The sequence below is a fragment of the Lissotriton vulgaris genome, chromosome 10 (genome assembly GCF_964263255.1).
Source record: "Lissotriton vulgaris chromosome 10, aLisVul1.2, whole genome shotgun sequence".
NCBI classification, from domain to species: Eukaryota; Metazoa; Chordata; class Amphibia; order Caudata; family Salamandridae; genus Lissotriton; species Lissotriton vulgaris.
Genome location: NC_141698.1, coordinates 161,072,495 through 161,088,953, shown reverse-complemented (window position 1 = coordinate 161,088,953; position 16,459 = coordinate 161,072,495). Strand labels below are relative to the sequence as shown.

General features: G+C 46.3%; 1 protein-coding gene across 3 annotated transcripts in view; it reads left to right on the top strand.

Annotated features, from left to right (window-relative positions):
* VWA3A (von Willebrand factor A domain containing 3A) overlaps nt 1–16,459 on the top strand; it is a 544,099-nt gene that overhangs the window by 77,195 nt on the left and 450,445 nt on the right. For all 3 annotated transcript variants that reach the window (XM_086940772.1, XM_086940773.1, XM_086940771.1), the window contains 3 exons: nt 7,286–7,340; nt 9,786–9,884; nt 11,524–11,630. In XM_086940772.1, coding sequence (XP_086796898.1) covers nt 7,286–7,340; nt 9,786–9,884; nt 11,524–11,630 — 261 coding nt within the window. The remainder of the gene's footprint in view (nt 1–7,285; nt 7,341–9,785; nt 9,885–11,523; nt 11,631–16,459) is intronic.

Sequence of the window (16,459 nt, the reverse complement as noted above, 5' to 3'; positions counted from 1 at the left end):
AGTGACCGGAACTCAGCTGGACACGCCGTCTTTCGGCGCAGCATTGTAGGATGGCCACACCAGTGCGGCAACTTGCTGGACACCACCTCGGTGCCATCCGGATCTCGGCGCGTTCGAGTCACTGTACCGCAAGAGTGACCGCAACTCAGCTGGACACGCCGTCTTTCGGCGCAGCATTGTAGGATGGCCACACCAGTGCGGCAATTTGCTTGACACCACCTCGGTGCCATCCGGATCTCGGCGCGTTGTGCTGCCTTCGGCCTACTGTAGCCGCAAGTGCGGACGCAACTCAGTTGGACGGCGAGTGAAACGCTAAGGGGCGCCGCACTGCAGCCGAGGAGCCTCCATCTTGGGGGAGACGCACAGCCCCCACTGACTGACGCGACCTCACAGGCCAACGGGGCGCCCCACGCCGACTTTCGGCGCAGCATTGTAGGATAGCCACACCAGTGCAGCAACTTGCTGGACACTAACTCGGTGCCATCCGGATCTCGGCGCGTTGTGCTGCCTTCGGCCTATTCGCACATCGGTCCGCTACTGACGCCGCCTCACGTGCCAACGGATTTTCTACGCTTTTTGTAGCCCTATGCCGCAAAACAGGTCATGTGACTTGTTTATAAAACTTTTCATTGGTTCATTTTACTTTTGGTTTCCTAAAGATGGAAGGCTTGGTCATATGACCTAAAAATAACACTTTTCATTGGTTTAGAACATTTTTTTTTCCCAAACGATGAAAGCCCCACCTTCTTTCTGGATGATTCAGACTGAAGCTGGCGTCAGCATGAGAGCACCACCATCTCGTGGCTCCGTCGTGGTCATTCCGCGAGCAATCATCAATCAATCAATCAGTGACACTTGTAAAGCGCGCTACATACCCGTAGGGTCTCAAGGCGCTTGGGGGGGGGGGGGTGCCGCTACTGCTCGAACAGCCAGGTCTTCAGCTTCTTCCTGAAGGAGAGGTGGTCTTGGGTCAGGCGCAGGTCGGACGGGAGGGAGTTCCAGGTCTTGGCGGCCAGGTAGGAGAAGGACCTTCCTCCTGTGGTCGCTCTTCGGATGCGGGGGACGGCGGCGAGGGCGTGGTTGGCTGATCGGAGGTGGCGTTTGGGGGCGTAGAAGTTGACTCGGCTGTTGAGGTAGCTCGGGCCTTGGTCATGTAGGGCTTTGTGTGCGTGGGTGAGGAGGCGGAAGGTGATTCTCTTGTTGATGGGGAGCCAGTGAAGGTCTCTCAGATGTCCGGAGATGTGGCTGGATCGTGGGATGTCGAGGATGAGTCTGGCTGAGGCGTTTTGGATCCGCTGGAGTCTCTTCTGGAGCTTGGCGGTGGTCCCGGCGTAGAGGGCGTTGCCGTAGTCCAGTCGGCTGGTGACGAGGGCCTGGGTGACGGTCTTCCTGGTCTCTGTGGGGATCCACCAGAAGATCTTCCGTAGCATGCGTAGGATGTTGAAGCACGCCGAGGAGACGTTGTTGACTTGCCTGGTCATGGAGAGGGAGGAGTCCAGGATGAAGCCCAGGTTTCGTGCATGGTCTGTCGGTTTGGGTGCGGTGCCCAGGGCGGGAGGCCACCAGGAGTCGTCCCAGGCGGAGGGTGAGGGGCCCAGGATGAGGACCTCCGTCTTGTCCGAGTTCAGTTTCAGGCGGCTGGTCGTCATCCACTCGGCTACCTCTTTCATCCCTTCGTGCAGGTTGGCTCTGGCGGCGGCGGGGTCGTTGGTCAGGGAGAGGATCAGCTGGGTGTCGTCGGCGTAGGAGATGATGCTGAGGTGGTGTTTGCGTACGATGGCCGCGAGGGGGCTCATGTAGACGTTGAAGAGGGTGGGGCTCAGGGATGATCCTTGGGGGACGCCGCAGATGACTTCGGAGGCCTCTGACTTGTACAGTGGTAGGCGGACTCGCTGTGTTCTTCCGTCGAGGAAGGAGATGATCCATTCCAGCGCCTTGTCCTGGATTCCGATGTTGCTGAGGCGCCGTATTAGGGTGCGGTGGCAGACCGTGTCGAATGCCGCGGAGAGGTCTAGGAGGATGAGGGCCTCTGTTTCTCCATTGTCCATCAGGGCTCGGATGTCATCGGTGGCGGCGATGAGGGCGGTCTCGGTGCTGTGTTTGGCTCGGAAGCCGGACTGTGAGGGGTCGAGGGATCCGTTCGTCTCGAGGAAGGCGGCCATCTGCTTGTTGACGGTCTTCTCGATGACTTTGGCTGGAAACGGGAGAAGCGAGATGGGGCGGTAATTCTTGAGGTCGGTGGGGTCCGCTGTTGGTTTCTTGAGTAGAGCGCTGAGTTCGGCGTGTTTCCAGCTTTCAGGGAAGATGGCGGTGTCGAAGGATGTGTTGATGATGTCTCGCAGGTGGGGTGCGATGACAGCGTCGGCCTTGTTGAAGACGTGGTGAGGGCAGGGGTCGGTTGGTGATCCGGAGTGGATGGAGTTCATCGTGCGGATGGTGTCTTCGGTGCTGATCGGGGTCCAGGCGTGGAGGGTGGTGGTGGGGGGGGGTGGCTGGTCGGTCGTGGTGTGCGTTGGTTGGTTGTTGAAACTGCTGTGTATGTCCGTGATCTTGTTGTGGAAGTATGAGGCGAGGGAGTTGCAGAGGTCTTGCGATGGGGGTGATGTCGTTGTTTCCTGCGCTGGGGTTGGAAAGCTCTTTCACGATGTTGAAGAGTTCCTTGCTGTTGTGTGCGTTGTTGTCCAACCGGTCCTTGAATGCTGTTCTCTTGGCGGCGCGGATCAGCTGGTGGTGTTTCCGGGTGGCAAGTTTGTAGGAGGTCCTGTTGTCCGGTGTCGGTTCCCTTTTCCAGACTTTCTCGAGGGCTCGGCAGTTCTTCTTGGAGCTCTTGAGTTCGTCGGTGAACCATGGGGCCTTCTTGCTGCCGGGTCTGCTAGGCGGGGTCCTCAGCGGGGCGAGTTCGTCCGCGCAGTTGCTGATCCACTTCGTGATGTTATCGGCGGCCTGGCTGGGGTTCGCTGAGCTGGCAGGAGGGTGTTGGCTCAGGGAGGTGGCGAGCTGGTCTGCTGTGATCTTGTTCCAGCTTCTGCGGGCGGTGTGTTGCTGGTGTTGGTGGGTCGTCGTTCTCTTGAAGGTGAAGTGGACGCAGCTGTGGTCCGTCCATTGAAGCTCTGTGGCGTGGCTGAAGTCGATGTCTGTGCTGGATGAGAAGACGGCGTCGAGTGTGTGTCCGGCGAGGTGGGTGGGGGTGGACACCAGTTGCTTGAGTCCCAGGTTGGCGAGGTTGTCGAGCAGGGTGCTGGTGTTGTGGTCGTTGTTGTTCTCCAGATGGAAGTTGAGGTCTCCCAGGAGGATGTAGTCAGCGGAGGGGAGGGCATGCGGGCTGATGAAGTCGGCGATGTCCTCGCTGAATTGCGTGCGTGGTCCAGGGGGTCGGTAGATCAGGGTGCCTCTGAGGGTGGTGTTCGGCAGCTCCCCACCGGAAGCCTGCAGGAGTCGAGGGCCCCCAAGACTTTTGTAGAATCTTCACGGCTGAGGGGACGCTTTCGAGAATGGAGCCCAAGCCCTAGCAGGCAAGCGTCCGAGTTCCAAGGTGTCCCAGGGTCATTTTAGTGGACCAGGCCCAAAACCGAAGAGCCGTCCGCCATTTTAAGAGTCATGTGGCAGCCGCCTATCGCTGCACTGCAAGAGTGGGAGCAACTCAACAACATGGTGAGCGAGACGCTGTAGCCGCAAGAGCGGGCGCAACTCAGCTGGATGGCCGCCACCTGGGGAGGCCCGTTCACGCCGCCTCCCCCACGCCCCCCCCCCGGGCCGCCCCACGCCAATTTTCGGAGCAGCATTGTAGGATACCAAAACCAGTGCGGCAGTTTACTGGACATCACCTGGGTGCCATCAACATCTCAGCGCGTTCTGCTGCCTTGGGACTATTCGCACAACAGACCGCTACTGACGAGGCCTCCCTCCGCACCACCCTGGACGCCCCACGCTGTTTTTCTTTGCTGCATTGTAGGATCCCAAAAACCAGTGCGGCACCCAGGTGACATCACCTGGGTGCCGTCCAGAACTCAGCACGTTGTGCTGCCTTGGGACTATTCGCACAAAAGACAGCTTCTGACCATTGTTGCTTTTTTTTGTCAAAAATGTTTAAATGTTTTTACAGTTTTTGTTCTGTTCGTTATATTTAAAAGTTAATAAAGTTTTATAATCCTACTTTGTTGGAGTGTTATATATTTTTTTAAACAACGGGTGAATGGGGCCTTGAATCGGGTTATTGTCATGTGTGGGCTTTGCAAGTGTACTGCTACAGGATCGGACATTTCAAACTCAAATGCACGTTCTTTTTCTTACCTTTCCGAAGCATGGAGCGCAATAGCAGGCAGAGAAAGGGTGACGCAAGTGTTGAACACTGCCTGGCCTGGAAGTTGCTGGCAGTGCCCCCCCCCCCCCCCGCCCGCTCCTGAAAGAGGACACACACCGCCGCCCCGAGTACTTCACAGATCTTTATAAGACCATGCGCTTGTTCATGAGGCTTAAATGGTTTATCACCCCTTCTAGAACCCCTGCATCGACCCTCTGACGTTTCCTGGAAAAATTACCACGTAACACAATACCAAGCCCTGTCAGCTGAAACCCCCGAGGAATCGTGGGGCATATTATCAAGGGGGTTTATCTCCGCTTTTTTGGCTTTAAAAGCCAAGAAAGCGGAGATAAAATTATCTCCCTATTACCAAGCTGTCGCTAACACCAGTTAGTGACAGCTAAAAGGAGATAGCGACCATCTTGGGCTCCGCTTTGCATGTCAGTGATATTTATCAGTAATGACATGCAAAGTGGGCGTGCCAAGATGTTAGCGACTGGAAACAGTCCCTAACATCGCTATCTCCTATTACCAACTTTTGGAGATATTCGCGCTAAGCGCGAATATCTCCAAAAGCTAACACCTGACCTGCGCAGTTCTTAGCCATGTTATCCAATGGGAGGTGGATAACATGGCTAAGAGCATTTGCTCGATAATGCATGAATATCGCTGACTTTTCAGCGATATTCATGCATTGCGGCCGTTTTTTATCGCATTTGCGATAAACCTTGCTAATAGCAAGTTTTATCTGCGATAAAAATCGCCGATGTGCGGCGATAATTTTTGTCTCTAAACAAGTTGAGACAAAAATTATCGCTAGTTGTTGGTAATATGCCCCCGGGTTTTTGCTTGCAGAAATCGGGAGGCGGGAGACTAGCACTGAAATCAGTAGTCTCACGCCTGAATCGGGAGGGTTGGCATGTCTGGATTCTCTACAGCTGGGGCCATAAACTACATCTGCAGGGCTAGGTGATAGCCTGGGACCGGCCTGGCATCTAAAATGGCTGCCGTGCACGACAAAATTGTGGCATTGGAAAAAAGGCAAGATGGCGCAGACAATATTTATCAATAAGGATTCATTTATAACAAAATATTTTATCGCACTGACAAATTGGTGGTCAACACTTCCTGATTTCCATCGAATCGAACGTTAACAGACGTCACGCAGCAAAAAAAAAAAAAAGCTCACGCACAGCCGCTGGAAGACATGTATCAACATATATGAGCCTCCTCAGCCACCCTCAGAAAACATAAGGGATTAGGATACGTCTCCCGCACCCCCTTATACCTAGTAATTTATTAAAACGAAGCACAAAATGGTCTCCTGCACCCCCTTATACCTAGTAATTTAATTAAAACGAAGCACAAAATGGCGAATTCCCGTTTCGCTACCAGTTTGCGGCCCAGTTCGCGGCCCGGAAAGCGCTTCTACCGTGAAAAATAATTTTTTTTTTATTTTCCCCACAGGACCCTTTAATAACCCCAACAACATTCCTAGGGGGTCAAGAGGGGTATACCTAGCCCCCTTTCATTAAATTCCCCCTTCGTTTTTCACCTCTTCTTCTCTCTCGATCCTACCGAGAGATAAGATGGCGGCCGCTCCGGACTGTTTAGAATGTTGACAGACACCGGGGAGCCAATCAGCTTCGCATCGCAAAGTTCCGTTTCGCGAAAAGTAAGCGGACCGGAGCGCAGCCCGGAGCGCTGTTACAGATATATATCTTGTTTTGAACGTTAATTTCTCAAAATCCACTGGAGCACATATATTGAGACCTAGCAAAGGCACATCGGGCTAACAGTCCCTACAATTTTGCCAAGTTTCGTGCAAATCCACTCAGCCGTTCGAGCTAAAAGTGAGGCCAAAGGCCCTATGGAAATTAACATGGGAAAAACGCGTTTTGGGACCCCCTTTTTTCTCGGCCCCCCCTTGACGAACCCCCCCCCCCCCAATTTTCAGGGGCTGCTCAGAAACAAAATGTGCCATTTTCCTGAAAATTTCAGCCGATTCCGTCCACAAACGCCAAAGTTATTAGACATAGAATTTTCAAAAGTTACATAGACAAAAAATCCTAACTATATATACCTACTGGCGACACGCCAGTAGGTAATATATATATATATATATATATATATATATATATATATATATATGTGTTTTCTAGCAATAGAGTGAGTTGAGCAGTGATTGTCCTCATGTTACTCAATGACGTATACAGCCCTCTGGGGCAACCCAGAAAGGTACTTTGTGAGTGGTGAAAGGTCACTTCAAACGAGCTTTTTTGGCAGAAGGCTAGAATATGAGGGGCTTAGCCTTGGTGGTAGTACGGGCTTCCCTCTGTGACAGAAAATGTTATTTGATTAAATCTGCATTAAAGTCAAGTTGCTTAGTGTGCACTATTCATACTGACAATGAAAGGAATACTTAACCTGTTCCATCACACACCACCAAAAATAATGTGTTTTCTCGTTTTGAGTTCTATTATTTGTATGTTGAGCTTTCCCGGTTTCAAAAATCAAAGCGCTGTGTGCTAATGCGGTGTAGTTTTGTAGAAGAAGAAAGATCAATGACATTATTTCAAGAAACACGATGGCATTATCCTTGCCCTTTGCGTTTACTTATATCTACTATATCACACTTGCGTACATTAGCCAGTAAAATGTATGTGTTATTGTACACGTTTTAGATTTGATTTTCATTTCCTGAAAAAGCTACATGTAAAGCGGCATTGCAGCTAAAAGTTAGAATTGCTAAGTGAAAATGGGCCGACCAACCACTCCTTCTTGTGTCATGAGTGTGTGCATGCATAAGTTTCTGATTGCATCCATGAGTGAGTTTGTGCGTGTGTGTGTGTGTCCTTGATAGGCATGTCGAGGGGGTGGGACCTCAGTGCGTACATGGACGGTCATTGGAAGGCCTTCTGTTTTACTGCCAATTAATACAAAACTAAAGTACTATATTCATGAAATCATATTTTGTTTTGTTAGAGCCTTGGAACTTTACCACCAGAGAATTGATTGGCTCCTGGAAGACAGCAGAAAGGTATGGATATCCATTCTTGCTTTAATGTCCATTAATAATTACATTAAGGATAAGACAAGAATCTTACCTACAAACTTTTTAAAAATAGCTTGCTCTCTTATTCATGTATATATGTGTGTATGCATGTATATGTTACTTTGTAGCTCGAAACTAACCAAAAATGCTGTACAGGATCAAAGGCAAGGATACAGTCAACAACTGAGTAGAGGGTTAGATCATTTCTGGGACCAAAGTGTACTGCTGTTGTACCCATATCTAGTGTTCATTAAAAAGGTGCATTTTAAACTCTTTCTTGACTTGGTCCTGATTTAAACAGAGATGGTGTACCCAATCTTGGATGCAGAGATAAAAAAAACGGCTTGTCATCTTATTGTTTCTTGTATGCACTTCTTTGTCTGCAGTCTGCAGTGTCCTGGCTGCCAGTTTGCCTAGAGGCACCAGAAATGCTGACTGTGCATTTCTCAGCCAGCCAGATACACGTGAGTGCAGGTTGTGATAGCTTTGTAAATGATGCAGTTGGTTTTGAAGATGTTGTGGTCTGACAAGAAGAGCCAGTGGAGCTCCATCAGGTTGTGGGTGATTTTTCTAGTGACCCCGAAAAAGATGTGATATGGAGATACATATTTATGGAAATGTATTAGGAAGGTCGATCTATTCTCTTTCTTAAAAACACCCTCTATAATCACTTGATCACTTGACACTTAATAGCTCATTTATAGTTGGATTTGTTGAGTCTAGAGAAGTGGGCCCAAAGTGTAGGTTTCCAGTCACTTTGATTAAAAAGTGTTTGAATAATTGTTTACAGTCTCATCATTCCTGGTGGGTAGGAGTAACTGTAGGCGGATTCCTGAAAGCTGTGTTAAGATCAGCAGGTTGATGTCCCTGTGTTTGCTATGCCTGCCCTTGATCCATGACTGAAAACCAGTGACACATACTATTGGTCTGGTGTTAGAATGGGGTTATGTATTTTGAAATGGTCATATGTTGAGGGTGATTGTGGATCCTTTCTATTCAATCTTTCTGTTTGTCTGATACATGTTTTCCCAGAGTCCCCCAGCTAGTTACACCTTTGTTTATATCCACCGCTCTCCCTGACAAATACAATCTCACCCTGTAGTGTCTTGTGTTAGACTCATTCAGCAGTCAATGTTATAGGGACTCTAAAGGTGGTGCCTCAGGTAACATTTCTCTAAAATTGGTTGGTTAATCACAGGGGTGTCCAAGATACCTAGAGTCATGCCAGATTTTTTAAATAACCTATGTCTAAATTCATTTAATTTAGATTCAATGTATTTACATTTAGTTTATGTGGATAATAGGAAAACCGGGCTTGGACTCCGCTACTGTGGTCCTTTATCTGACACCCTCAGTTTATAGATACTTATATCTCCTCAATATGCTCTTGCTTATTAGTTTGTGGACATAAAGAAATAAATAAAACGACAGCCTTTTTAAAGAGGTGTGACTATTATTGCTACATCAATTTCCAGTTGTGATTTCCACTTCCTGGTATCTATGCCGAATGATTGTTTATTGTTGAAGCTGAGAGCCGTTGAGTGCCAGCGGGGGGCATGAATTCAAAATCATAATTTTTCCAAAGAAGTACTTTGTGCTTTGTAATTAACACAGAGGAGATAAATAAGCCTTTTGTCATGTTCACCCACTGACTTCCTCGATCACACGATCATCACTAAGGCCAAATTATAGTGAGCAGACAAGGCTTTGTACCAACAATGAGCCTGATTTGCAAAGGTAAACGTACACTCTTGTGAACATTTCCACTTGCTGTTGTACCTCTACTACTTTTTTGGATTGACAAACTACAAGTGTAATTTTGCTACAGTAAAATTACTAGTGGTAAAATTACACTTGTAAAATTACTAGTAGTAAAATTACACTAGCAGTTTGTGAATACCAAAACAGTTGTAAAGTTACCCCAGCAAGTGTAAATTTAAGTTTACCTTTGTGAATGCTCTGAGTGCAATTTTACTACTAGCAATGTTACTAGTAGTAAAATTGCTCTTATAGTTAGTGCATTTCAAAAAGTAGTGACGTTACTATAGCAAGTGTAAACTTACACAGAAGTGTAAATGTACCTTTGTGAATCAGGCCCAGTGTCTAATTTCAGCAAGAATGTAGCGTTGTAATGGTGCATTCCTTGTTTTGACATGTGTTCTGGGCATGTGCTAAGTGTGCGCTACAGATATTGACAGTGAAAGGAATAGTTAATCTTTCCACCAACCTGTTTTGCCTAAGAGTTTACCAACTCAGATCTTTACTGGCCTTTTGGACACTTACTATAATGTAAGTTTGAATCCTTGTTGAATTAAGTGTAAATTGTGGAAATCACTATGGTGAGTACTTGTTGTATATCAAATTTTGTTAATGATATATTTTTAGGTATTGTAAAATGTGTATTCATTAACTTTGTTTTTTACTGCTTAGATGTTTGGACTAGTTAAAGGAAACAGAGTCGGAGTTCTTGTTGATTCATCAGATGCAAATTGTGACCCTGGATTACTTGATTTCCAGAGAGGACTTTTGGTAACTACCATTAAAGATTTTTCCTACAAAATTTGATAACATGTTCAGAGTGATTATCTGCCACTCAACTGAGATCACACTATCTATTGAATGTTGTACCATAAGAATGATAATTCAGCTCAAAAGCTTCAGGGCTTTACACATGCTGAGACCGATGATCAGACAACCCAATGTAGAGGGTTTATTAGGGGTTTTCTGTCGGCTGTTCCCTAGAGAACCTCTTTCTTTATAAAGCCCTTGGAGCTACACCTGAACATTCTCAGCTGGCTTTAGGGAACATGAATTACAGCTCTTCAGTAAAAGGAATGCATACAGGGAGTCTGTTAGGATTTAATTGCTGAGGCTGCATAGGTTTCCCTGCTGTAAGTTGCGCCGTGTCATCCCAACTGCAGCAAAAATGGACAGAATAGCACTAGACGTGAAACAGAGGCAGAACTTCTCTCTGAATAGGTACTTTCTAGTTTTGACGTGGAATGGCACTTATGTCATTCATGGTATGTATGGGCCAGATGTAGGTAATCCCAGATTACCGATTCTTAAATACCGAATCATACCGATTCGGTATTTAAGAACTGGCAATCGGGATTTAGGTAATTTTACCGATTTCATTACGGAATCGGTATGATTCGGTAATTACCGAATCGGTATTTACCGATTCGGAATGAATGACAATTACCGAATCGATTTGGTAATTGGGGGAAACATTGAAGGGTGGCAGGGTGTCACTTTGAATTCACTCAGCCACCACCATTACTTTCCTGATGCCCATTTGTACACAAATGGCGGTGGACATGGCTTCTTTGGAAGTCTTTAGTACCAAGAGCCATTCAGGCCATACTTTGCTTTTGTCTCCATATCAGTCGACAGAAGATGGCTGCCAATAATTGCTATGTGAGATATATTGCTTAGTATACCAAGCATCAACCAAAATCGCCACCACCGTGTGTTCATCGAAACTTTACATCCTCTTCTGTAACATCGCTGACTGTGCTGCAGCCTCCTGCACATGGATGGTGATGAGAAAGCTTCTTTGGAGCTCCTGTGTGGCGAGAACCACCTAGACTGTATTTCGTAACCATCCCGGTATGAAACTACCTAAAATGGCACTCCTTAGTTTTCACAGCACCCTCCTTGTTGCCATCTTCTTTTGGGCTATGGGTTATGTCTTGCTCCAGAAGGGTGCTTATCGAGCACCAGTGCTGCTTGTTGTGGAAGGACCATCCTGTGTACTTCACAGATAGCCCTAGCGGACCCATGTGCCAGACCCATGTGAATTATAGTTACATTAATGTTGTGATGGAAATTAATGCGATTGCAACATCATGTTATACTCGAGAACTTCGCTTTAAAGTGAAGAAGTTGAAGAGTGAGCCGCTTACTGTGTTTAACTTTTAATGTTTTGGGTCCAATACACAAAACATGTGAGAGTATATAAAAGAGTAATACAGTAGTACTACTTTTCTTAATACAAAATAATTTTGTGTTATGCCCAAAGTGTTTTTTTTTCTTGCTATTTACTATTGTTGTTGTTCTGCTGTACTTTAAATACATTTACAATTAAGTTTAATTAATAGTCAGAACTCTTATTTTGGACATAAAGTGTGTATTTATAATAACATGTTTTTTTTTTTGCATGAAGTACCTCATAGATGAGCAGCTGTGTTACAAGAAGCAACTGTACTTCATCTCATTCGGTACAGATATCTCATGTCCATGGGAGACAGCAAAAGACGTCAATGTACGCCTGTAAGTGTATCCGTTATTTTGGTTCTGTCATGCAGTTTTAAAGTGTGTGTGTACTTCATTTAGGACATGGAATTTGAGCTTTAGATAAGGCATTACATCCATAACACCGTGGACTTTAGCAGTCACGGCATTCGTTCTGCGTGTCTTGTAACCAATATAAGGGCATATAACAACTGTAATAGTTGTTGCCTGAATTGTTTTAAAATTCTATTAGAAGATTTCATCCATAAAGACCATATCTTGACCGTCTTCCGAAGGATGCCAAAGGTGAAGTAAGAAAATTCTCCAACAAATATTCGACTGTGCCATAGACAATGCATCGACAGGTTTCAGACAGATGGCAGAAGCAGCATCCCTACGAAGACAAGGGTGGCTGACAGTCACTACCTTCAGACCGGAGGTTTATTGCAAAATTCTAGGCCTCCCTTATGAGCCCTCTTTGGGAAACAAAATGACAACATCCTCCAATCAATTAAGACGGATACTGATACAGCAAAGTCTCAGGGTACCCTGCAATATCGAAAAATTCTATGGCTCCAAACAGAAGGCTCTTTCGACAATATCATCCATGTCACCTCGAAAATCCGCACAGCTGTTTCCTGGTGGAACCGAGATTCGAATCTCGCCACAGGCTTAACATTCATAGCCCAAGTTTCCCTATTGGTCATCACAACACACGCTTTCAGAGAGGGTTGGGGAGCTCATCTCCAAGATTTGCAAGTGTGTCAAATGGGAACCATCGCAGATACTTCTACATATAAACCTGCTGGAACTCAAGGCAGTACGGGTGCTTTGAGAATAAGCTGGGGGAGGAACATGGCGGCCGTTAGCTAAGCGGTCGCGGCTCGGCTCGGCTCCCGGATGCAGGCGTGGCTGAAGTTCTGAGTTTGTCTCGAAATTCGCTGTAATAGTAGCGGCTTACCTTTTTGGTTTGTTTCAGGACGTGCGGAGTTACGGGAGAGACGAAAGAGGACGTGTTTGGATGGGTGGAGGAGTGGAGCGGCAAGACCCAGCAAGGGACGCGAGAGAGGCTCCTTGGATTGAAGGCAGAGCCTGTGGAGGCGTCGGCAGGAGGTCCTGTCGAACGCGGTGGGAGGAGGCGGCTCTAGCGAGGAAGAGACGCGATTCTGCCCGCAGTTCCCTGGGGGCGCTTGGAGTACACCAAACTCCGAGGAGGAGAGGAGACGTCGTTCCGTTTAAAGGAGAGGTATCTCTTCAGGAATCAAGTGGCAGCAACGAGGGGGGTACGTTCAGCGCTGTCGATACAAGTTCACAAATCAGCGCTTTTGGGGTGAGTACAGAGTTCTATGTACAGGCTTCAGCTGAAATACAAATAACTGCAGTGGAGAAGCATCGTAGGAAGTACATTTTGAGGCACATCCCGGGGAGGGCTGATCGGGCAGATCGAGTTGGGTCATTCAAACTAGTGGAGTTGTCCAAATTGAAAACATCGGATAAGTTTGTTGCCACTACAATATTGGAGAAAGGGGAATGGATGGATGATACAATTATATGCTCTGAGGGGGCTAATGAGTTGGGTGGTGTACCATCAAATAAAATCTGAGGCAGTAGAACCTGTGGTGGAAACAGTGGATTCTGTGGGGCAGAAGGGAGGTGCTGGCCAGGCCCAGGCCCAAGTTCCAAACTGTGGTGTACGAGTCAACAGGTACGCACTGAGGGCAAGGCTAATACGAGATACCCCGCAGGAGAACTCAGGATACCCCACAAGAGTATCCCCACCCATCACCTCTGTAAGGTCTAGCAACAAGCAAGCCAGGCACGCTAGGCAAGGTAGGGGTAAAATAGATAACCCGGATAAAAGTCCAGAAGAAACTGTGGCAAGAACAAGAGCATCAAAAAGGAAGACTAAAACTAAGAAAGACGTCCCGCTATATACCAAGGTCACCTCCTTATTGAAAACATACTATAAAGTAATGGCTTCCAGTATCTCTCAGACAACATCCAAACAACTAAAGCCCTCAAAAACACAGACACCCACGCCATCATTGGCCTCAACACCCCAAATGAATGCTATAAAGCAGGGAATAGGGGCAGAGCAGAAGAAACATTCCCCAGCTAAGGGGGGCGATGAGTCCAAGAGGAAACCTGCAAAAGTCTCTGTGAAAGCCCCTATAAATGATGAGACAAGTAGAGTCATTGCTATTGAAGAGGTGGTTGGAGTGGGTACAGGCAAGACTGAGACAGTTAATTTGGACAATCTGTTTATACATCCAGATGTGACCCTCTCTAATAAATACTCTGTGCTGATAAATGGTAATACAGAAGAGGGGGATATACCACATCTTAGTCAGCAGTCCCCCAAAAAGTCTGAAAAGCCTGAGTTGCAGGGGAGTTTAGCACAGATCTGTGCTAGTGAATCAGTTGCCATTAAAGCGGATGTGACATCTTCAACACTGGCAGATATCCTTCTGACTATGAAGGAGGAAATATCAAATAGGTTTACGGTTTCGGAGAATAATCAGTCTGAGTTGGCTAGCCGGTTTTCGATTTCTGAAGCAAATCAGGCAGCTATTCAGGCCTCGTGCGAAGCTCTAGCGAAAAGGCTTGATGATGTAACATTAAGGACAGAAATGTTGGAGAAACAACTACCACTCATAAGGGATTCGGTTCGCTCCACAGATGAAGTAGTTGCAAAGCTGAGTGTACAAACCTGAGAACTAAAAGAGGACATTGAGAGGTTAGAGAACCATTCTCGACGGAACAATTTAAAAATACTCAATGTGCCAGAGGCGATGGAAGGAGCCGATCTGAAGGGCTTTGTAATATCACTGCTAAAGGGAACTGTTTTGAAGGGGGACGAGACGGTGGATTTAACACAGGAAATACAGAGGGTGCATCGAGACCCCTTTCGAAGAAATCCTGCTAGACAGAAGCCAAGGAAATTCTTGGTAAATTTCTTGACTTACACTGTAAAGGAGCAGATTCTTCTATCAGCATTGAAAGAAAAAACAATTGCATACAACAGCTCCAACCCATTTCATTTTCAAATAAGGTCTGATATTTCTCATGTGACTGCCACTAGACAGTGGGAGCTGGGGAAAAGACTGGATGAAGTGAATGGTTTGGGAGTTCAGGCACAACTAAAATTCCCGGCTCATCTACGGGTGATGTGGAATAATCATATGCATTTGGTAAAAACAGGGGAAGAAGCGGACGATTTAATCTTGAGAATCAGGAAAGAACAGGGCACAAAGGGTAAGGAGTAGGTGGAGAAAGGTGTATCTTAGGTAGAGAATAGAAGCTCCTTTTTCCTGGTTCTATCATATTATTCTCTCTTTACCTGTTGTAAGACCTTTCCGACTCTATATTTCTAAATGGGACGCAGTGTGCCCGATTGGGGATATGTGGTAAAACCGTAACATAAACATCGGCAAATGACAGAACATTATAAAATTAATTGAAAGGAAAAACTGCATCCGGGAGAGGGAGCTTAGTCAAATAGGCTTGCCTATTTGAAGGGAGGGTTCCTCATGGGGGGTTAGGGCACAGGGGAAGTTCGTGTGGGGGGGGGGGCAGGGGGAGCACTGGAGGAGGGAGCATAGGGATAAAATTAAAAAAAATACTCATCTCACTAGAGTTAAGGAATTAAGCCTGTTAGGGAATAGAAAGAGCGATGGGAGAGCAAAGTATAGGGAGTAAACAAAATATTTTTATCACTTGGAATGTGAATGGAATGCGGTGTCCTCGTAGACAGAGACTTATTCTTAAACAATTGGAATTATCGAGTGCTCAGATTTTTCTATTACAGGAGACCCACTTAAGTGCAGTTGAAAGTCGATCTATATTCTCAAAGGTCAAATGGATAAAAGATTTTGAGGTTTCACAGCAGACTACACACAATAGAGGAGTAGCTATAATAGTGAAACAAGGCACCTCAGTAACAATCGGGGGGTACATACAGACTCCTCGGGAAGATGGATAGTTGTTAAAATGTCGTTAAAGAACAGGGAGGTTGTATGCGCTTCTTTCTACGGCCCCAATGTGGACGATCCATCTTATCTTTTAAAACTACAATCCATATTGATGTTAGAACTACCACTATATATCTTGGGAGGAGATTTTAATGTACTATTAGACCCCAATCAAAGATAGGTCAAATCCGAGCAATTACATAGGGGCACCCAAGATACGTCGTGCATTACGCAATATGATCCATGATCTTGACTTGGAGGATGTATGGAGAGCTAAGCAAGGTTCACTACAGGGATATACATTTTACAGTAAGAAGTTTAAACATGCCTCTAGGATAGATTACATGTTTATAGATAGGCATTCAATTAACGACATCAAGAAGGTAGAAGTGAAGCCTAGTCTCTTATCAGACCATGCCCCTATGCAGTTAGTTTTTGTGAAAAGTGTAATACAGACACAGTCTAGATGGACATTAAAGAGGGCTATTTTGTCCAGTCCAGAGACTATACAATCGATTCAAGCATTTACCACAGAATTCTTTTCATTTAATATAGGGTCTACCACTTTAGATAATGTTTGGGATTCTTATAAGGCAGGGCTTAGAGGGAAGCTTCATGCGTTAGTCTGTGCAAAGAACAGAATGGAAGTTAGGGAACTAGGGGAAATTGAGAACAGAATAGGTCAGTTAGAGCAAGATAGGATTAATTTGCATAGTAGCGAGCAGGAAGGACTTCTTCAGATCGAAATGGATCTAGAATCAGCTAAGCAATTGTATAGAGGGCGTTTAGATGCGAAGTGCAAAGCCCAGTGGGATGTAAGTAGGATGGATAATTTTGAATATGGGGAAAAGGCAGGAGCATTACTAGCATGGAAGTCAAGATCTGACCGTGCTAGGA